The sequence below is a fragment of the Leptodactylus fuscus genome, chromosome 6, assembly GCF_031893055.1.
Source record: "Leptodactylus fuscus isolate aLepFus1 chromosome 6, aLepFus1.hap2, whole genome shotgun sequence".
In the NCBI taxonomy this organism is placed as follows: Eukaryota; Metazoa; Chordata; class Amphibia; order Anura; family Leptodactylidae; genus Leptodactylus; species Leptodactylus fuscus.
This window is the reverse complement of record NC_134270.1, coordinates 103758331-103775587: the sequence shown is the minus strand read 5'-3', so window position 1 is coordinate 103775587 and position 17257 is coordinate 103758331. Positions and strand designations below refer to the sequence as shown.

Genomic DNA, 17257 nt, shown 5'->3' with positions numbered 1-17257 from the left:
GGCAGTGCGCCCTGCTGGGGAGAACTTCTCTTAAGACCTAGTGATTACTAATGAGATCACTTCTGCTTTCAGCGAGTTCCCTTCCCTTGTATATGATTTCAGCTAGAAGTAGCGCTCCTTACCAGAATCAGTCCACAGTGGGTACAAGGGCTTACAGGAATATGTCCAGCTAGAATTTTTTTTTTTTTTGTTTTCTGGGGAAAAATTTCATTCAATCCCTTGTGGTTACCACACTTGAAAATGTCCCCAGAAGCTTCACAGGGTGTACAGCAACTATATGCGGTAACTTTTAGTTTCAAAAGCATTTTATAAATGACAACAATAATAAAACAACAGCGCAAAACAGTATCAAATGACCCTTCCAAGTAAGAGGAAAACAAAGCATAGCATAAAAACTCAGTAACCTGTAGGGAATAAAGAATCTTTTAGAAGAATACGGATATGGCAACTGGCCAATAACAAAGTGATAAAGAGCACTATAATGCACAGATTGGTGAGAAGGGGAAGGAAGGTCTCTGCCAAAGGGGCAAAAAAACCAGCACTCAACCACATCTAAAAACTGAAGTAGAAGACAATATGACAGGCCTGGGATATTGGACCTATTAATCCCGGGAGACCGTACCGTATTAAAGTGCGGACGGGTATTGGAAATAGTGGGGTTAATCATTCCGTACAGCATAATCGTGTCAACACGTTCGTTGACAGTTGATGGTGATGGAAGCAATGTGAATTCATGCTGCCATTAGGATATACTGAAGCAATTTATGTTGCGCATATCTGATAGTGGATGGTCTCAGGCAGAGTAGTAAAGGGATTTATTGTCCAAGATTCAATGTACCATCCTATGGATGGACGTCCAAAAGTAGCACGCTAGAAGGCAAGTCCACTAGATAAGGAGGGTGTCGCCAAAAGCAGCACAGCCCCAAAAACATGGGAGAAACCATAAGGTAAAAACTATGTAATCTAGGGGGAACCAAATAGGTTCTATGAAGAATTTTTAAGGAATGCCCCATGAGATTGATCTGACAACCGCCCATGCTGATGAACGTGCAACACTCCATCCATTGGGCTGGGGGTTAGGGTGGTCTCCAAATCCTGTTTCCAGGTTGTCATAAAAACACGCTTTAATTCTGAGGGGGAGAGCATTCAAGCAAAATGTATAAAAAAGGAGAGGGAGCCTCTATTGGCCACACTATAAAGGTACATTCTTTGAAAATGATCATAGGTATGTGTGAAAAGAATGAACCTAAGAAGTGGAAGATCTGGTTTGCTCTAAAGGACTCTGAGGGGGATGGCGAAAGGGTATGAATCAAGTAGTACTTGGTGGAGAGGAATTCATTAAGAAGCCTAAATCTAGCATGCCTCTACCAAGTTGACATCTATATCCAGTAACTTTTAAGGAAACTTTTCCATTTAGAACTTTTTTTTTTCTTAATAGGTAAAGGATGGTAAGGGAGAAGGGGTTACCCAAATTTGGGGCCCTGGATGATCAGCTACTGAAAAGGTGTTATGCAAACTGGGCAAATATCAACATGGGTCTCATATTTTAGAGCTATTTCATATCCCCCCAAAATAAAGTAGATTTTTGGTTCATTTACACCCACTAAGCTGTTGAGAGGGTAACGGGTTAGACACGAAACCGTGGACTGTTACACAGTATAAGGTCGCCCTTCTTTTTCTCATAATGTTCTGCCTGTGTAAAAAGTCAGTCTATAAACTTGTACTAACACTATTAACAAACCATAAACCTCAGGCTAAACTATACCAACCAACATCCTACTGGACGAAGAGAGTTGACATGTGGAAAATGTATTTGCACCTTCTTACAACTGGTAGACTATTGCACACAGGCACCACAAAAATGCCTAGACTGTACCAAGGGGCTATGGAACTGTAGATAGCATACATGCATGTTATGGGCATTAGATTAGCAGATGTGAAGAGTAAACTAAATGAGTGAAGGGGCCGTGTACAGTAGTTAGCTGTAACCTTTAGGGCTAGTTCACACGTGGGCAAAGGGGAGGTTTTTGACAGCGGAATTCGCTTCAAAAACCTCTCCTTTAACATGGTGGTCTATGTAGACCACTAGCTTTTTTTTTCCTCCTAGCGTTTTCCGCCTGAAGAAGCGACATGACCTTTCTTCAGGCGGAAAACGCCTGAAGAATTGCATAGAAGTGAATGGGAGGCGAAAACCGCGCGGTAAAAAACCGCGCGGTTTTTTGCACACAAAACCGCGCGGTTTTTTGCAAAAAACCGCGCGGTTTTCGCCTGCAGTTTCTATAGCACATATAGGAAAAAAAAACCTAGCGAAAACCGCTAGCGAAAACCGCGTCAAAAACCGCGTGGAATGCAAAAAACAGCGTCAAAAAAACTCCTCGAGGTTTTTTACCTCGCACAAATAAGCTAGGCGGTTTTCATGTGTGAACTGACCCTTATTGTTTATCTCCCCCCCCCCCATAAAAAAAAACAAAAAAAAAAAAACAGATTCCAGTGTCTTAAGTCAGTCTGTTTTATTGTGAGATTCCAGTTTGTAATGCTAGTTTATTTTACTTCCTGTAACTGGCGCCACAAAAAGATTTCCTACAGTAACTGATATTGGGTGTATTCCAGGTAGATGTCCAAACAGTAACCCATATTGGTTTATTGGTATAATAAATGAACTTCATCCTACAGCGTCACTAAAAATCCCAGGCTGAGTAACGTAAGGAGAGAATAATGCCTGGGCAACAGAAATGAAATATACCCTCAATATAATGTCATAGATCTCTCACATTGATTCCAGTGTTCTATTCAATAAAGGAATTGCTATTTGAAGCTCCTTAAAACACCACGGAGGCTAGTATTCTCTGCACATTAATATCTTAATATATCTTAGTGCAATAATACAAATCCCCTGAAAATAAAATGAAATGACAAAGTCTTTGTGACTGCAACCACCTCTTAGGGGAGATAAAACACCCCATGCACACCATTTATACACTGAACTCAGTAATAAAACAGTATGTGGTATGGCTCTGCAGGGAAGTGATGTCTGCAGGCAGACAGAAATGTATCATTTAACTGGTCCCAAACCTTTCAGACAACTTAGTCTGATTTAAAAGAGTGTGTGATTCTAGACCAAAATGTAATGTACTTAATTTAAAAATGTTGCTGTTTTCTGCCTGAAAAGCAAAAAACAACAACTGTAACATCTCTAAAATTGGTGCAATTAGGTGTCTCTATTCTAGCTAATTTGGTGTTCACTCCCTGTTACTAGGGGAAGTCTGGCCATGGATACTATCTGGCTTAAAGTCTATCACCTCCCCAAACCATACTTAACTGCCATCACCATGTCAGAACATTAGTGATGAACATCACACCTTTGTTATGTATGAAACTTTTCTAGATTTGGAGGACGATTTTGAAGTCTTAAGCAAATAAGGCATTCGGGTGAACCTTCAGTTCCTTGGAACATCTCATAATTTCCAACATTGGCCTTATCATGGAATGATACCATACTTATCCAGAGAACCTGGGTTCACCGAGAGAACACATATCTTTACACCATCGATGCGCTGCCACCATAATGCAGATTACAGTGCTCACCCAGGGATTCCTCATTCATGAAAAAGATTCATGAATGTTGGAACTAAAGTGAGGACTGACCAAAAAGGAAATAATTAATGCAGATTTATTAAATATTCAAGGTCAGTGGAAAATTAGGTAACCTCTAATGTCTGACATCAGTGGTTGTAACATAGCACCATGGAGAAAGACCAATAGGTCTGCGCAAGAGAAGTAAGACTTGAAAGATTACTAGGTTATTCTTGCAGAACTTAAGGAAATACTTATTTTTGCATTTCTAGTTGGCACTCTATATGTCATTCAAAGGAGAATATGGGTGAGCCAAAAGTATTGGCACCCCTGCAATTCTGTCAGATAATACTCATTTTCTTCATGAAAATGAATGCAAGCACAAACTCTTTGGTATTAATATCTTCATTTAATTTGTCTTCAATGGAAAACCAGAAAAAGAATTGTCAAAAAGCCAAATTGGATATAATTCCACAGCAAACATAAAAAAGGGGGTGGACAAAAGTATTGGCACTGTTTGAAAAATCATGTGACGCTTCTCTAATTTGTGTAATTAAAGGGGTTGTCCCGTCACAAGGATCCTATCTATACTGTTTGTTAATGTGAATGTAAGACTTTTCCTAAATACACTGCTTCAGCAAAACTGCTTTGTTTGGCCACTTTATTGATTTTTTTGGGACAAATCACTTGACTTATCTGCTCATAAGTCAAGTGATGTATCTGCTGCTCTGAGGGGGGAGGGAGGAGGGGCTAAGTGCACGGGAGCGAGCCTGGAGGGGGGGGGGGGGGGGGTAGTTTACCCTTTGGGGGGGAAGAGGCCACCAATACAGACTGTGCCGGCGTCTACACTCCCCAGCATCCGCTGTAATAGAGAGGCGGATGCCGGGGTGGGTTAGACGCCAGCACAGGTGCCTGCAACATCGCTATGCTTCTGCCCTGCATGAAGCCAGCAGCAGCAGGAGCGATGCTGCTATTCCGGGGGGCGGAATAAGAGGAGCTCCTGCTGCTGCTGGCTTCATGCAGGGCAGAAGCATAGCGATGTTGCAGGCACCTGTGCCGGCGTCTAACCCTCCCCGGCATCCGCCTCGCTATTACAGCGGATGCCGGGTCTGGATTCACATATGCACAGCCAGTGGTGAGATGCTGCTGGCCCTGCGTGCACACTCATAGACGAGTCTAGCCTTCACAATGCGAATACAGACCAGCACCCGCTGTAATAGAGAGAGGCGGATGTCGAGTCTGTATTCGCATTGTGAAGGCTAGACTGGTCTATGAGCACGCACACAGGGCCAGCGGCATCTCGCCGCTGGCTTTGCATATGTGACCCCGCCCACCAATGACGCAACAATGCCGGAAGGCAGAAGATTTTTCAACAACGAAGACTGGTAAGTATGCGACGTGGGAATACCCCTTTAACAGCACCTGTTACTTACCTGAGTTACCTAAATCACACTTGCAGCCAGTTGAAATGGATTAAAGTTGACTCAACCTCTGTCCTGTGTCCTTGTGTGTACCACATTGAGCATGGAGAAAAGAAAGAAGACTTTTTCCCATTCTCTTTTGTGTTTTTTCATTGCAAGCAAAATAAATGAAGATATTAATACTAGAGATGAGCGAGTACTGTTCGGATCAGCCGATCCAAACAGCACGCTCGCATAGAAATGAATGGATGCACCTGGTACTTCCGCTTGGACGTAGCCGGCGCGCTTAACCCCCCCACGTGCAGGCTACGTCCATTCATTTCTATGCGAGCATGCTGTTCGGATCGGCTGATCCAAACAGTACTCGCTCATCTCTAATTAATACCAAAGAGTTTGTGATTGCAATCATTTTCTGGAAGAATATAAGTATTATCTGACAGAATTACAGGGGTGCCAATACTTTTGGCCAACACTGTATGAGACACAGCCAGGTAACAGAAGTTTGTTGGAATGGTCAAGTTAATCTTTTCTAATGAATTACCCCAGAATTCTGTGGCCCTGCACTATTGGTTACAGAGATGCCTTTCATCAGAATATCTACCTTTACATGAATTTCTGTAGAATTTCTGGTTAATCTTGCGAAACAAAGATGCCGATATCATACTGCATGTTTAGATAATAACGATCACAAAGTCCATTATGTTGAAGTCTAGACAGACAGATACTCTAGTTGCAAATATTAGTTCAAGAATACAGAAAAACATGCAAGTATGGGACCCAGATAAAGCTATTCTAAATATCCTTAAAAACATGTTAATTGATTGAGTTGTCCTCTGATAAAAAGTGGACTTGACAAATATGGCCTTCTTTGCAGCAACCACAGGAGTTATGACCCCACATATCCTTGAGTCTAGACGAGTAAATCTACCTAGTTAAGTAATGATATCGTAGCCAGGGCGGGTTCTAGAGAAAGTATGGCCGGGGCAAAATTAAAAGTGGGCCACAAATTCTGACTAAACAACACAGTCATATTCAGTCAAGGCTCTCTGCAGAGCGGTACAGCATTGATTTCTAGAACTAGGGGAGTTACTGGGGTCTTAAAAGATCCCATCTGACATTTGGCTAAAATATACAGACCCACGATATGAACATTTAGGTATAGCTTCTGTGAACCTAGCTTATTATAGCTAACTTTCAGTTCAACTGTGATCTCTTCAGCCCTGTTAGCATAGCGCTAACTTGGATGACAGATTGGCACTATGATCATCTTCTCTATGACTTACCAGCGCCGTGAATAGCATCTATGTAGCCATAGTTACGGCTTCGCTTTCATCTACCAATAAGGATTGGAAGGTGGAGCTATTGACACCCCCCCAGATGAAAGACTGGTCAGTAGCGCTCTAACTTCTGATATATATGACGGCTCTGTCTGTGGCTTAACATTTAGGTACCGATGCCCACCACCGGTAACTGTGGTTTTTACCACATTTTTTGTCTTTGACTTTATTCTCTCTGGTTGGTCACAGTTACTCCCCTAATAATCCTGATGTGGCAATTACACTAGGGGAAATGCATTTGGAAGTGGGAGAGAGAGAGTATATAGCGACATAACAGGAGCAATGCGGATTTATAATGTATCTTTACTATCTGACTTAGTGCCAGTAATTAAAACTGTGTGAGTGGTGATAATTTTAGGAGTCTGAAAACCTAACAACGAGCTCCACTTTAATATTGCCCACTTGTACTCTAATGTTTAGTCTCCAACATTGATATCTGAACTAGTCCGTATATTTATCTAATTGTGGTTTTGTTCTCACCACGTATCACATGCGACATTGGGCAAGAGTTATGAAAATGTCATCTTGTCCCAATTCAGATAACGATTGTTGCTGGATAGGGTGGCGTTTCTCATCGGGGTTAGGCCCAACCTAATGAAACCTAATGAGTAATGGGTATAGGTTTTAAAGTATCAAAATAAAAGTTGAGTTTTATTTATCTTAGTATAGGTACCTAGGCCATTTTTTTTTTAGTTTTGCTCCTTATTACTTATACAGGGGTGAACCTACCCCTTTCGCCGCCCGAAACAATAGAAAGCCGCGCCCCCCCCCCCCCCCCCGGAGGAGGGGGCGTGGTGGAGCAGGGCTTAGCGAAGGGGGCGGGGCTTAGCACCGATCGCAGGCAGAGAGCAGGCACGGTGAAGACTTGCTCTCTGCCTGAGGGGAGGCTGCTGGAGCAGCGCTGCTCCAGTGGCCTCCCCAATCCACCACTCGGTGCAAAGCCAGTCCAGGACAGCTTGTCCTGGACTGGCTTAGGGAAGCAAAATGCTGCCCTCCCTGGGGCCCTGGCATAGCGCCGCCTGAAGCGGTCGCTTCAGGTCGCCTCATGGGAGGTGCGGCGCTGTACTTATAATCCCTCATCCTCATTACATATAGTACCTCCTGATCGGAGGCACTAGGTGAAAAGTTTGAAGCTTTGGAATCCTCAGGGGCCCCAACGGGTTTGGATTTATTTTTCTATTTATGTCAATTAAAAACATGTGACAATTTTTGCAGTGCATATTTTTACAAAGCCGGGTACAAGGAAGTGACATGTCCTCACTTGAGGCATTTTAGAAGCTGATTTTAACCCAAACACATTCTAAATATGCTGGTCTGATATTTGAGGAAAATAGCAAGTTTTTTGCAGGTATTCAAATAGCTGGAAATGCATGTATTTCATGGACTGATTTGTCGTAAGGTTCAGGTGAATGGGTTTGAGCTGCAGGGTCAGGTGCAACCACACATATGTATGGCACTGCACCCATGCGAAAAGAAGAGATGAGATGCTTTGGTTATTCCTAAGCTATGGCTGCTTCATTTTGCCGTTTAGCCACAAACCACTGGCGGACCCAGGATACTCACCCTTTACATTATTATTTATTTATATAGCACCATTAATTCGATGGTGCTTTACATGGAAAACACATCAGGGGGATTTATTCTACATGTCGGTCTTGATTCCCTGTGAAGTAGATTGGGATGCACCTAATTTATTAGGAGGGACATGCTGATTCACACAGCCATTTTAAAACTCATGAATGCCTATGGGTGTATTCACATGTCCATTTCTTTTGACAGACAGTTTTCATTTTACACAGCTGTCAACAAAAACTAATATGGACTATCTTTGTTTGATGGACATAAATATAGACAAGTAACCAGACATCTGAGATCTGAGCTATAATTTATGCCAGACATATTGTTTGTCACCCAGATTTCCCATAAACATTGACAGAAGTGGATAACAAAATTTCTTGGGTTAGGATTTCCCCACACTGTTTACCAGTAAAAAAAAAAACCTCCCACAAAACAAAAACAGTAAAAAAACATCATGTACCACAGCTCATCCTAAAAACCGAAACTATGAGCAATTTAAGGGATTGCCCTCTTTCATATTACATAAATCTAATAACTAAAAATAAGATGAGTGAAAAAGTGTAATAACTAATATCTCTCTGAAAATCTCTGCTTGCTGTGAATGGATGAAAATGTTGGAAATTGTTGAAATCTACAGGCTCCCTTTTACAGACCAAACACTATTCACAGCACAGGCTTTGCTATAATTGTATCCATACAATCCTATGTGAAACAGATCAGAAGCACAAAGGGCTTTCTAAATGCTTGGTTACATTGTACCAACTATTGTACTGGTACTGTACTGGTAAAATGTGGTAAAAAATTGGATACAAAAGCATATTGGAAAGTTGCACAACTAGCATGCACTTCTTTCGGTGGACTCGCCACAGATTTCTAGGCAATACACATCTATAGTGAGATATGTGCATGGGTATGAGATTTGACACAGGTCTATTTGCACTACTACCCACCTGACTCTGGTATAAAAGGAGGAAGAGGTGAAGTGGATCTAATCCTCATCTGTATTCCATTGGCTCTAGTTTCCATTTCAACTTTTGTAGTGACAAGAACTGCAAAAGAGAAAATTTCAAGAGAGAAATGATGTTTCAAAAGTGACACTGGTTGCTGGACTGTCATTGGCCAGCCATGGTGAAAATTAATCTGACAGGCTACTCCTGCTCTCCCACTGGGCACAGCCTCTACCTGCACTCGCGCAGCCTCTGCTCCCACTGGCAGTCACTCCCTGTGCTCACATCTCTGCCTCCATCACATTGGTAAAGTAGTACACCTACCTTGTGAATGATCAGTCTGTCCATCTTCACATCGTTGTCCTGGCCTGCCATGTTCACTGCTGTTGCTGCATACTGCAGAGTCTGCTGCCGGCTTCCCACCACTACAAGTAATCGGATTTGATGATTTTCTATAACTGCAGCTTTCTCCAGTTAACTCCTCACATAGTTGATTAAAGTTCTTCTTATGAGGAACCCGAATAAACCTACAGAATTCTAGAAGAATGGAGTAAATGCAATGATGTTCCACATTTAGGTAAATCAGATATGTTAATATATTTGGCACCACTACAAAACCTATATACAGAAGAAGTTACATTATATACTTAAACCCTTTAGGCGGCAGAAATTCTAAGTATCGGCACCCATCACCAGGGGCCGAGAACTGTGGTTTTTACCGCAACACTGTTTACCTAGGGTTTATCACCTACAAACTACTCTCCTGATTAACTGGGTCCTAGGTTAGGGGCACAGGAAAATGTGTAGAGAGCTTTTATGAGTTCATCCGTAGCCTGTTCGGGGGTTACTGTATATACTCGAGTATAAGCCGAATTTTTCAGCACAGTTTTTGTGCTGAAAAAGCCTGTCTCCGCTTTATACTGGAGGTAGGGGGGGGGGGGTGTCCTATGACGAGTCGCAATAGTAATGTATAGAATCTCCCATAAAATAGCGGGGGAAAAAAAGAAGCTTTAAAAATTTTTTTATAAAATAAAAGTAAATAAAAGTTCTAAATCCCTCCTTCCCTAGAATACATATAAAAGTAGAAAATGACCGTGAAACACAAACACATTAGGTATCCTGTGTCTGAAAGTGCCCGGTCTACTGAATATAGGGGATCTGCAGTGCTCCTGTTCCGTCGGGAAGGGGTTAATAGAAGCACTGCAGATATCCTATATTCAGCCAGGCTGAATTCCAAGTGGAGGAAAAAAAAACCCCAGTCCTCAAGCTCAAGGAAGGGGCAGACAGACAACCAAAACACCCCCTCCCCTTCCCTAGCAACTACTACACCCAAAAAGTCCGACCATTTTAATTTTTGAAATTTTCCAGCAGCTGATGCATTTCTCCCCTAGGCTTATACGCGAGTCAATAAGTTTTCCCAGTTTTTTGTGGTAAAATTAGGGTCCTCGGCTTATATTCGGGTCGGCTTATACTCGAGTATATACAGTAATTATGGACTAGTTAGGATTTTTTTGCAATCAGCGTAAGCAGACACAGTATATCTAGGTGCCTGTGGTTAATCCTCTTTTAGAAGTTCCAATTGGGGGAAGGCTACCATATCGCTTATCTTATCCTTCTGATTTGTCCAGCATTTAGTATCTTTATGTTACCCCCAGATACAGACTCAGGGTAAAAAATCTAGGCAGACAAAGATCAGCCTGCTGGATTTTTTGTTTTTTTTTCCAACGTGGAGGGAATGTATAGCTGAGTAGCTAATTCAGCATTGTGGCATAAATTCAATTCAACTGAGGCTGATACAATTCTCTTTATGTTTCTGCCTGCTGCTACGCTCAGCGCCGCACCTCCCATGAGGCGACCTGAAGCGACCGCTTCAGGCGGCGCTATGCCAGGGCCCCAGGGAGGGCACCATTTTTGCTTACCTAAGCTAGTCCAGGACAAGCTGTCCTGGACTGGCTTAGCACCGAGCGGTGGTTTGGGGAGGCCACTGGAGCAGCGCTGCTCCAGCAGTCTCCCCTTACGCTCAGGCAGAGATCAGGTCCTCTCCGTGCCTGCTCTCTGCCTGCGAACGGCGCTAAGCCCTGCCCCCTTCGCTTCACCACGCCCCCTCCGCTCTGCCCCCTCCTCCGGGGGGGACGACGACTTTCTGTAGTTTGCCTCGGGCGGCGAAAGGGGTAGGTTCACCCCTGGCTACGCTGCACACACGATGTAGCAATCTGGGGATGTACATGCGTAACAAAGTATCTAAAGTGCATTGACACTACATGGGATCCCCTTAATAGGTCTAAGGGTCAGTTCACACGTGAACTGCCCACGCGGGTTTTGACACCGAGAGAGACGCGGTGAGCCGCGTCTCTTGTCAAAACCCGCCTGCCGCGACCATTGCAGTCGCGGCTTTCCCCTCCACTGTCGGCTGAAATGAATGAGCCGACATAGGAGGGTGCTGCCGGGGGTGGAAGCCGCGCGGCTTCCGCCTGAAGATAGGGCAGGTCGTTTCTTTTCTCCGCTAGCGGCAGCCCGCCGCTAGCGGAAAAAAAAGCCCGGTGGTCTACATAGACCACCATTGTAAAGGGGCGGATTTTGAAGCGAAATCCGCTGTCAAAATCCGCCCCTTTGCCCACGTGTGAACTAGCCCTAACTGGAATTATACATATTGTGTATAGAGGCTATATGTTTTCAGCTATAAGAAGGGATTATCCACTATATCGGAACCCCTGGCATTATCTGTCTGAATTGGAGCCTATTATCACTATCATTTTAATTTCACTTTACCTATGGTTTTTATTTTAAATATTTACTAGTAAAAGTTAAGTTTTATTTATTATTTTGACATCTCTGCCATATTATTGAGGAATATATACATGAGACCACCGATTTTGCTTATACTTTAACCCTTCTCACAGTACTTTTTTTTTTACACTTCTCCATCCAAAAGTCTTTTTTTTTTTTTTTTTTTTTTTTACCTTTTCCATTCATAGAATCATATGAGAGAGTAATTTTTTGGGCAAAATTACTTTAGAATGATAATCAAAATTCCTAGCACCTGATATACTGGGAAGCAGCCAGAATAACATGTTACCTATATTCAGCGGGTCATTACAATTATGGCATTACAAAATGTATATAGTTTTAACACCTTAATAAAAATTCAAACTTTATAAACATTTTTTCTTCTTGGCATAGTCATATCGACACCCGTAGCTTTTTTAGATTTCTATGTATTTGGCTGTATAAAGCATCTTTTTTGCAGGGCCAGATGTACTTTATAAATTTTGTGGAATGTCTGATGTTTTGATGGGTTGTATTTAATTAACATAAAAAAAAAAGAAAAAAAAAAAAAAAAAAAGACAAAGTGATTTGGCCAATAAAATACTTTAGTTATTCTGGAGTTTTATTTGGAGCTTTTTCAGACCTTACCTCTCAATAATCTGTAGTGCTCTGGTTTCTCTGTAAGCAGCGCTGCAATCTCGCTCACCATGGCTTCATAATTGTCTGTTTTCTTATAGGAGGAAAGAGCTGCAGAGAATCGCTGGAAGTTAGAGGGACCCAAGGCTTCCTTCACTTGCTTAAGGTACGCAGATACCTGCATCTGCTGCTCCTTATTAGGTGGTGGAGCGACACTGTAATTACTTTCTGGAGAAAAAAAAAAAAAATACAAATAATAATACAACTTTTTTCAGTTCATGGAAAAGCTGGGTAACCACATTACAGTTCTAACAGAAATGGTCACCCAGAATTCCAGGCATCCTGAGTAGTCATTTATTGTTCTACCTATCTTTATACTATCAGCTGCATGACTACAACTATGTCCACATATCCCAGCTATGCATTGATATGTAATGCATACTGGCCATGCGCAAAATGATAACTATAATACATTTTATTTATATGGCGCCAACATATTCCACAGCACTGTACAATTTGTAGGGTTCAAATACAGACGAAAAGATACATTACAGAGAAATAGTCACTTTACACAATGGGACTGAGGGCCCTGCTCGCAGGAGCTTACAATCTATGAGGTAGCAGGGGTGGCATCGGAGGTAGCATTACTTATACAATAGTCAGATAATTTTGTAAGAGAGGTTACCGTCATTACACAAACGTAAAACTTTATGAGTCATGAGTCAATGAGCTTTAGACTTCTCTGCAGGCTTAGGGTCAGTTCACACGTGAAAACCGCCTAGCTTATTTGTGCGAGGTAAAAAACCTCGAGGAGTTTTTTTGACGCTGTTTTTTGCATTCCACGTGGTTTTTGACGAGGTTTTTGACGCGGTTTTCGCTAGCGGTTTTCGCTAGGTTTTTTTTTTCCTATATGTGCTATAGAAACTGCAGGCGAAAACCGCGCGGTTTTTTGCAAAAAACCGCGCGGTTTTGTGTGCAAAAAAACCGCGCGGTTTTTTACCGCGCGGTTTTCGCCTCCCATTCACTTCTATGCAATTCTTCAGGCGTTTTCCGCCTGAAGAAAGGTCATGTCGCTTCTTCAGGCGGAAAACGCTAGGAGGAAAAAAAAAGCTAGTGGTCTACATAGACCACCATGTTAAAGGAGAGGTTTTTGAAGCGAATTCCGCTGTCAAAAACCTCCCCTTTGCCCACGTGTGAACTAGCCCTTAACAATGTTTTAAACCTTGTGAGAAGGTGACAGGTGAGATTCACTAGAACACCCCCAGATTCCTCACTTATGTGTGGTAGGTGAGGCTACAATTCAGGTAACACGTTAGGCCAAACAAAGGTGGGAGTTGGGCCTCAGTAAAGGCCTATAAAAGGTTGCTAAGACCTCTGTCCTGGGCAGTTCCTGGTGGAGAGAAGAGGAGCTGGGTTCTGTCCTAACACACTACAAACTGGTTATAGTCCAGTCTGAACGGTTGCCTTTACTGTGCTCTGTTATGACTGTATGAGTGAAGCAAGCCACACGTAGTGTTAGGGTATTTGCTGTATAGTTAGTAGCTCAGAGGAGCAGGATTTCTGTTATTGTTTTGCCTGAAGTTAAGGTTTATTTTGTTCTGCCGTTTTTTTGCAAAATAAACGTACAGGGTAAAACCTGTTTGCACGTGAATTTTTGTTTTGTTCAGATGTAATCTGTAGTAAAAACAAAAAAAAAAAACAAAAAAAAAAACCAACTGGCAGCAAGTTGTTGAATCTCCTGCAGTGCCACAACAAGAGAAATGAAACATAACATAGTGCCAATATAATTATCCAAGAAAGGTTTCATGTGCCTATCAGAAATTGTAAATAGAAGGGATAGGGTAGGTAAATCCTAACCAAAAGGTATGTATAAAATAGAATTCTTTATTGATACAATTAAAAGAATGTGGAAAAAACTAGGGTAACTCAACCACAAAACATACAGACACACAAAGGGTCAAAACCAATGTTCCCTCTAAGCCCTGGAAGCTGCTGAGTGGAACAGCTAGTGAGCTGGGCAAGGCTCCGTCAATGATGGGCGACCTGATGGCCAAACAGTACCACCAGTAGTAATGACATGCAGATTAGGTTGTGGTGATGAGCCAATCACGCTGTATGTTACTTCACACTCAGTGTAACATACAGCGTGATTGGTGCTGAGGAAAGTGACGGGCCGACCCAGCACTCAGGCATACCTCCCAACTTTTGAAAAGTAGAAAGAGGGCCAAAAATGCAAATGGACAAATTTGGCTCAATCCGCTTTTATGTTGACTCCGCCCATTCTCATTCATTTTTCACGTGCTCCCAACACAGTATAATCCTCCTACAGTCACCCGTAAATGCTATGTCCCCCCTCTCTCTCCCCCCCAGTTTCATATACACCCTTCATCTGCCCCCAGTTTCATGTCCCCTCCATCTCTGCCCCCAGATTCATGTCCCCCCATATTCATGTCCCTCCAATCTCTGCCCCCAGTTTCATGTCCCCTCCATCTCTGCCCCCAGATTCATGTCCCCCCATATTCATGTCCCTCCAATCTCTGCCCCCAGATTCATGTCCCTCCATCTCTGCCCCCAGTGTCATGCCATCCCCCCCTTCATCTGCCCCCAGTTTCATGTTCCACCTCAATGTGTACACACATTACACTCACCTTTTCCTCGCTCCCCGGCCGCTCTCTCCGCAGTCTCGCTAATACTGTTGTAGGCGCGATGTGACGTCATCACATCGCGTCTACACAGCCACTCGCAGGAATGCAGCGGCAAACCAAGGAGCTGAGCTCTGACAGCTCCTTGCTTTAATCGCGTATGCATTCAACTCAGCTCTGCGTCCTCCGGACGCAGATCTGAGTTGAAATCGGGACATACCTCCCTCCAACCGGGACCGCAGGACACGTCACCAAAATCGTGAATGTCTCGTGGAAATCGGGACGGTTGGGAGGTATGCTCAGGAGGACAGACAGCAATCCGTTGGTTGCTGCCTGTCCTCCTGAGTGCACGGGCATTAATTCTGGCTGAGCGGGGCGGCTGCAATAGGTGACCGGCCGCCCACGCGCGCACGCTATTGGGAACAGTGGTCAAAACATGCACCTATCCTAATCACAAATGGAAAAGGGTTAAATGACAACCACCCTTTCCATTCAACATAGATCGACCCTACTAAAATAGAACCCACCAACAAGACAAATAGACAAGTGGGTTCTATTCCCCCAAGGAACATCAGCCAACAGAGCCCTGACATAGATAAATATTCAGGACATTAGGATGATGACTCCCTGACCTTACGACGCCACACTGAACCACAACCTGTGCATGGAATATGTGGTAGTGTCTTAATAGCTGAACAAAAGTCCTACCTAGCAGAGTGTATGAAGCTGATAAATTCTATCATCTAACGCGTTTCTAAAACTGACTGTCATGAGAGCTATATAGAATAGGGAAGAAGACTGGCATTCTAAGGGTTAATTTCTAGAGACCCACTCATGCGAACCCTCCCCACTCCCCCTCTGCTCTGATTATGGCAGCCATAAGATTCTTGCCTTACTCTCCCTTACTGGGCCCTATTTGGTTTACTAGGATGATTTGGAATACCCGTATGAAACTGTTCTCTTTCCCGTTCTGGCATTCTTCTATGATTTCACTCCTATTTAACCCATTCTTCCCAGACAGCATGACGGCAGCCGTGGTTTGTACAGGGTTGGCAGCAGGCATATTTAGACTGATTCCACTTACCCTTGAGCTCAAGCCCTTAGTCTACATTAACGGTGCTCTAGGATTTCCTCAGTCAGAATGGCTTCATTATAAACCACCTTGTACCCTCTATGGTGGCCTGAAGGTATCACTCCCTACACAAAAGTTTAATCTCCATTATCTATCAAACTCTTTCCCAGAGGGTAGGGACCCCAATGTGCACACATATATGTCTCAATGAGAGGGGAAATCAACTTGCACAAATTTCCCTGGGTTGTGGAAGATAGTGTGGTCCCGTGCCTCAAAGTCTTCCACCTCAGTGACTTTTAAAGAAACACCATATAAGCAGCCGGTACACTGGTACGCTCCTGCCTTGCTATATTCACTGAATAGGACGATACCCTCTGAGTGCTGGTGATGCCAAAACGCACTAGCATGGCTGATCATATCTTCTGGAAGGGTCCCATGATATACAGATTTTGGGCAGCGGTTAAACTGATGACTGACCTCCTTTTTGTACACCCTATGACCTATCTTGTACCTGTCTCCTAACTACCTTGGTAAGAAAGCCTCCAGGCTTTTCCTAGATTTCTGCACAACTGTTAAGACTCTCACTGCCAAACACTGGAGGAGTATCACTCCTCCTTCCAGTGTGGAATTCAGGTTACGTATGAAGGACGTCAGTGGCTTGGAGTTCTTAGCTGCTTCCTACATAACACAGTGGAGAGCTTTCAAGCTATACATGAGATCCTTGATATTTGTACTGCATATGAAGAGGTCTTTGACTGCATCCCCCCCCCCCCCCCTTCGTCCCCATTTGTCTATATTTTCCTTTGTTTCTTTGTTTATTGCTTCTGCAACCAGCATCCTTTGCTTTGTTACAGATTCTGTATTTTTCATTCTGTATTGTATGGAAGAAACTAATAAAAATGCAGTTAAAAAATAAAATTGATAAGAAACTTTGTAATATATATGTTATCACCGGGAAATACTTCTCTATGCCCTTCTTCTGTTGCTGCTTCCCTGCTCGACTTGCCATACTAAAATAGATTTCACTGTGAAAATCTCTGTTATATCCATCTGCACTCTATAAGTCACATGACTCATGTCTATAGAATCTGAGGGGTTTGGAGTGAGCAAAAAAGAGAAGAAAGAGTATTATTAGGGCCTGTTCACACGGAGTAAAAGCTGGCTGATTATGGCAAAATACACGTGTAAAAATCAGACTCCCATTGACGTCAATGCCATTTTTTACACGCGCGTTTTTTGGTGCGTTTTTTTACACATGTAAAAAATGTCATTGAAGTCAATGGGA

General features: G+C 43.0%; 1 protein-coding gene across 2 annotated transcripts in view; it reads right to left on the bottom strand.

The window, feature by feature from the left end:
- RTEL1 (regulator of telomere elongation helicase 1) overlaps positions 1-17257 on the bottom strand; it is an 85033-nt gene that overhangs the window by 982 nt on the left and 66794 nt on the right. For both annotated transcript variants that reach the window (XM_075276914.1, XM_075276915.1), the window contains exons 31-33: positions 12271-12486; positions 9181-9393; positions 8860-8958 (exon numbers count right to left, since the gene is read on the bottom strand). In XM_075276914.1, coding sequence (XP_075133015.1) covers positions 8860-8958; positions 9181-9393; positions 12271-12486 — 528 coding nt within the window. The remainder of the gene's footprint in view (positions 1-8859; positions 8959-9180; positions 9394-12270; positions 12487-17257) is intronic.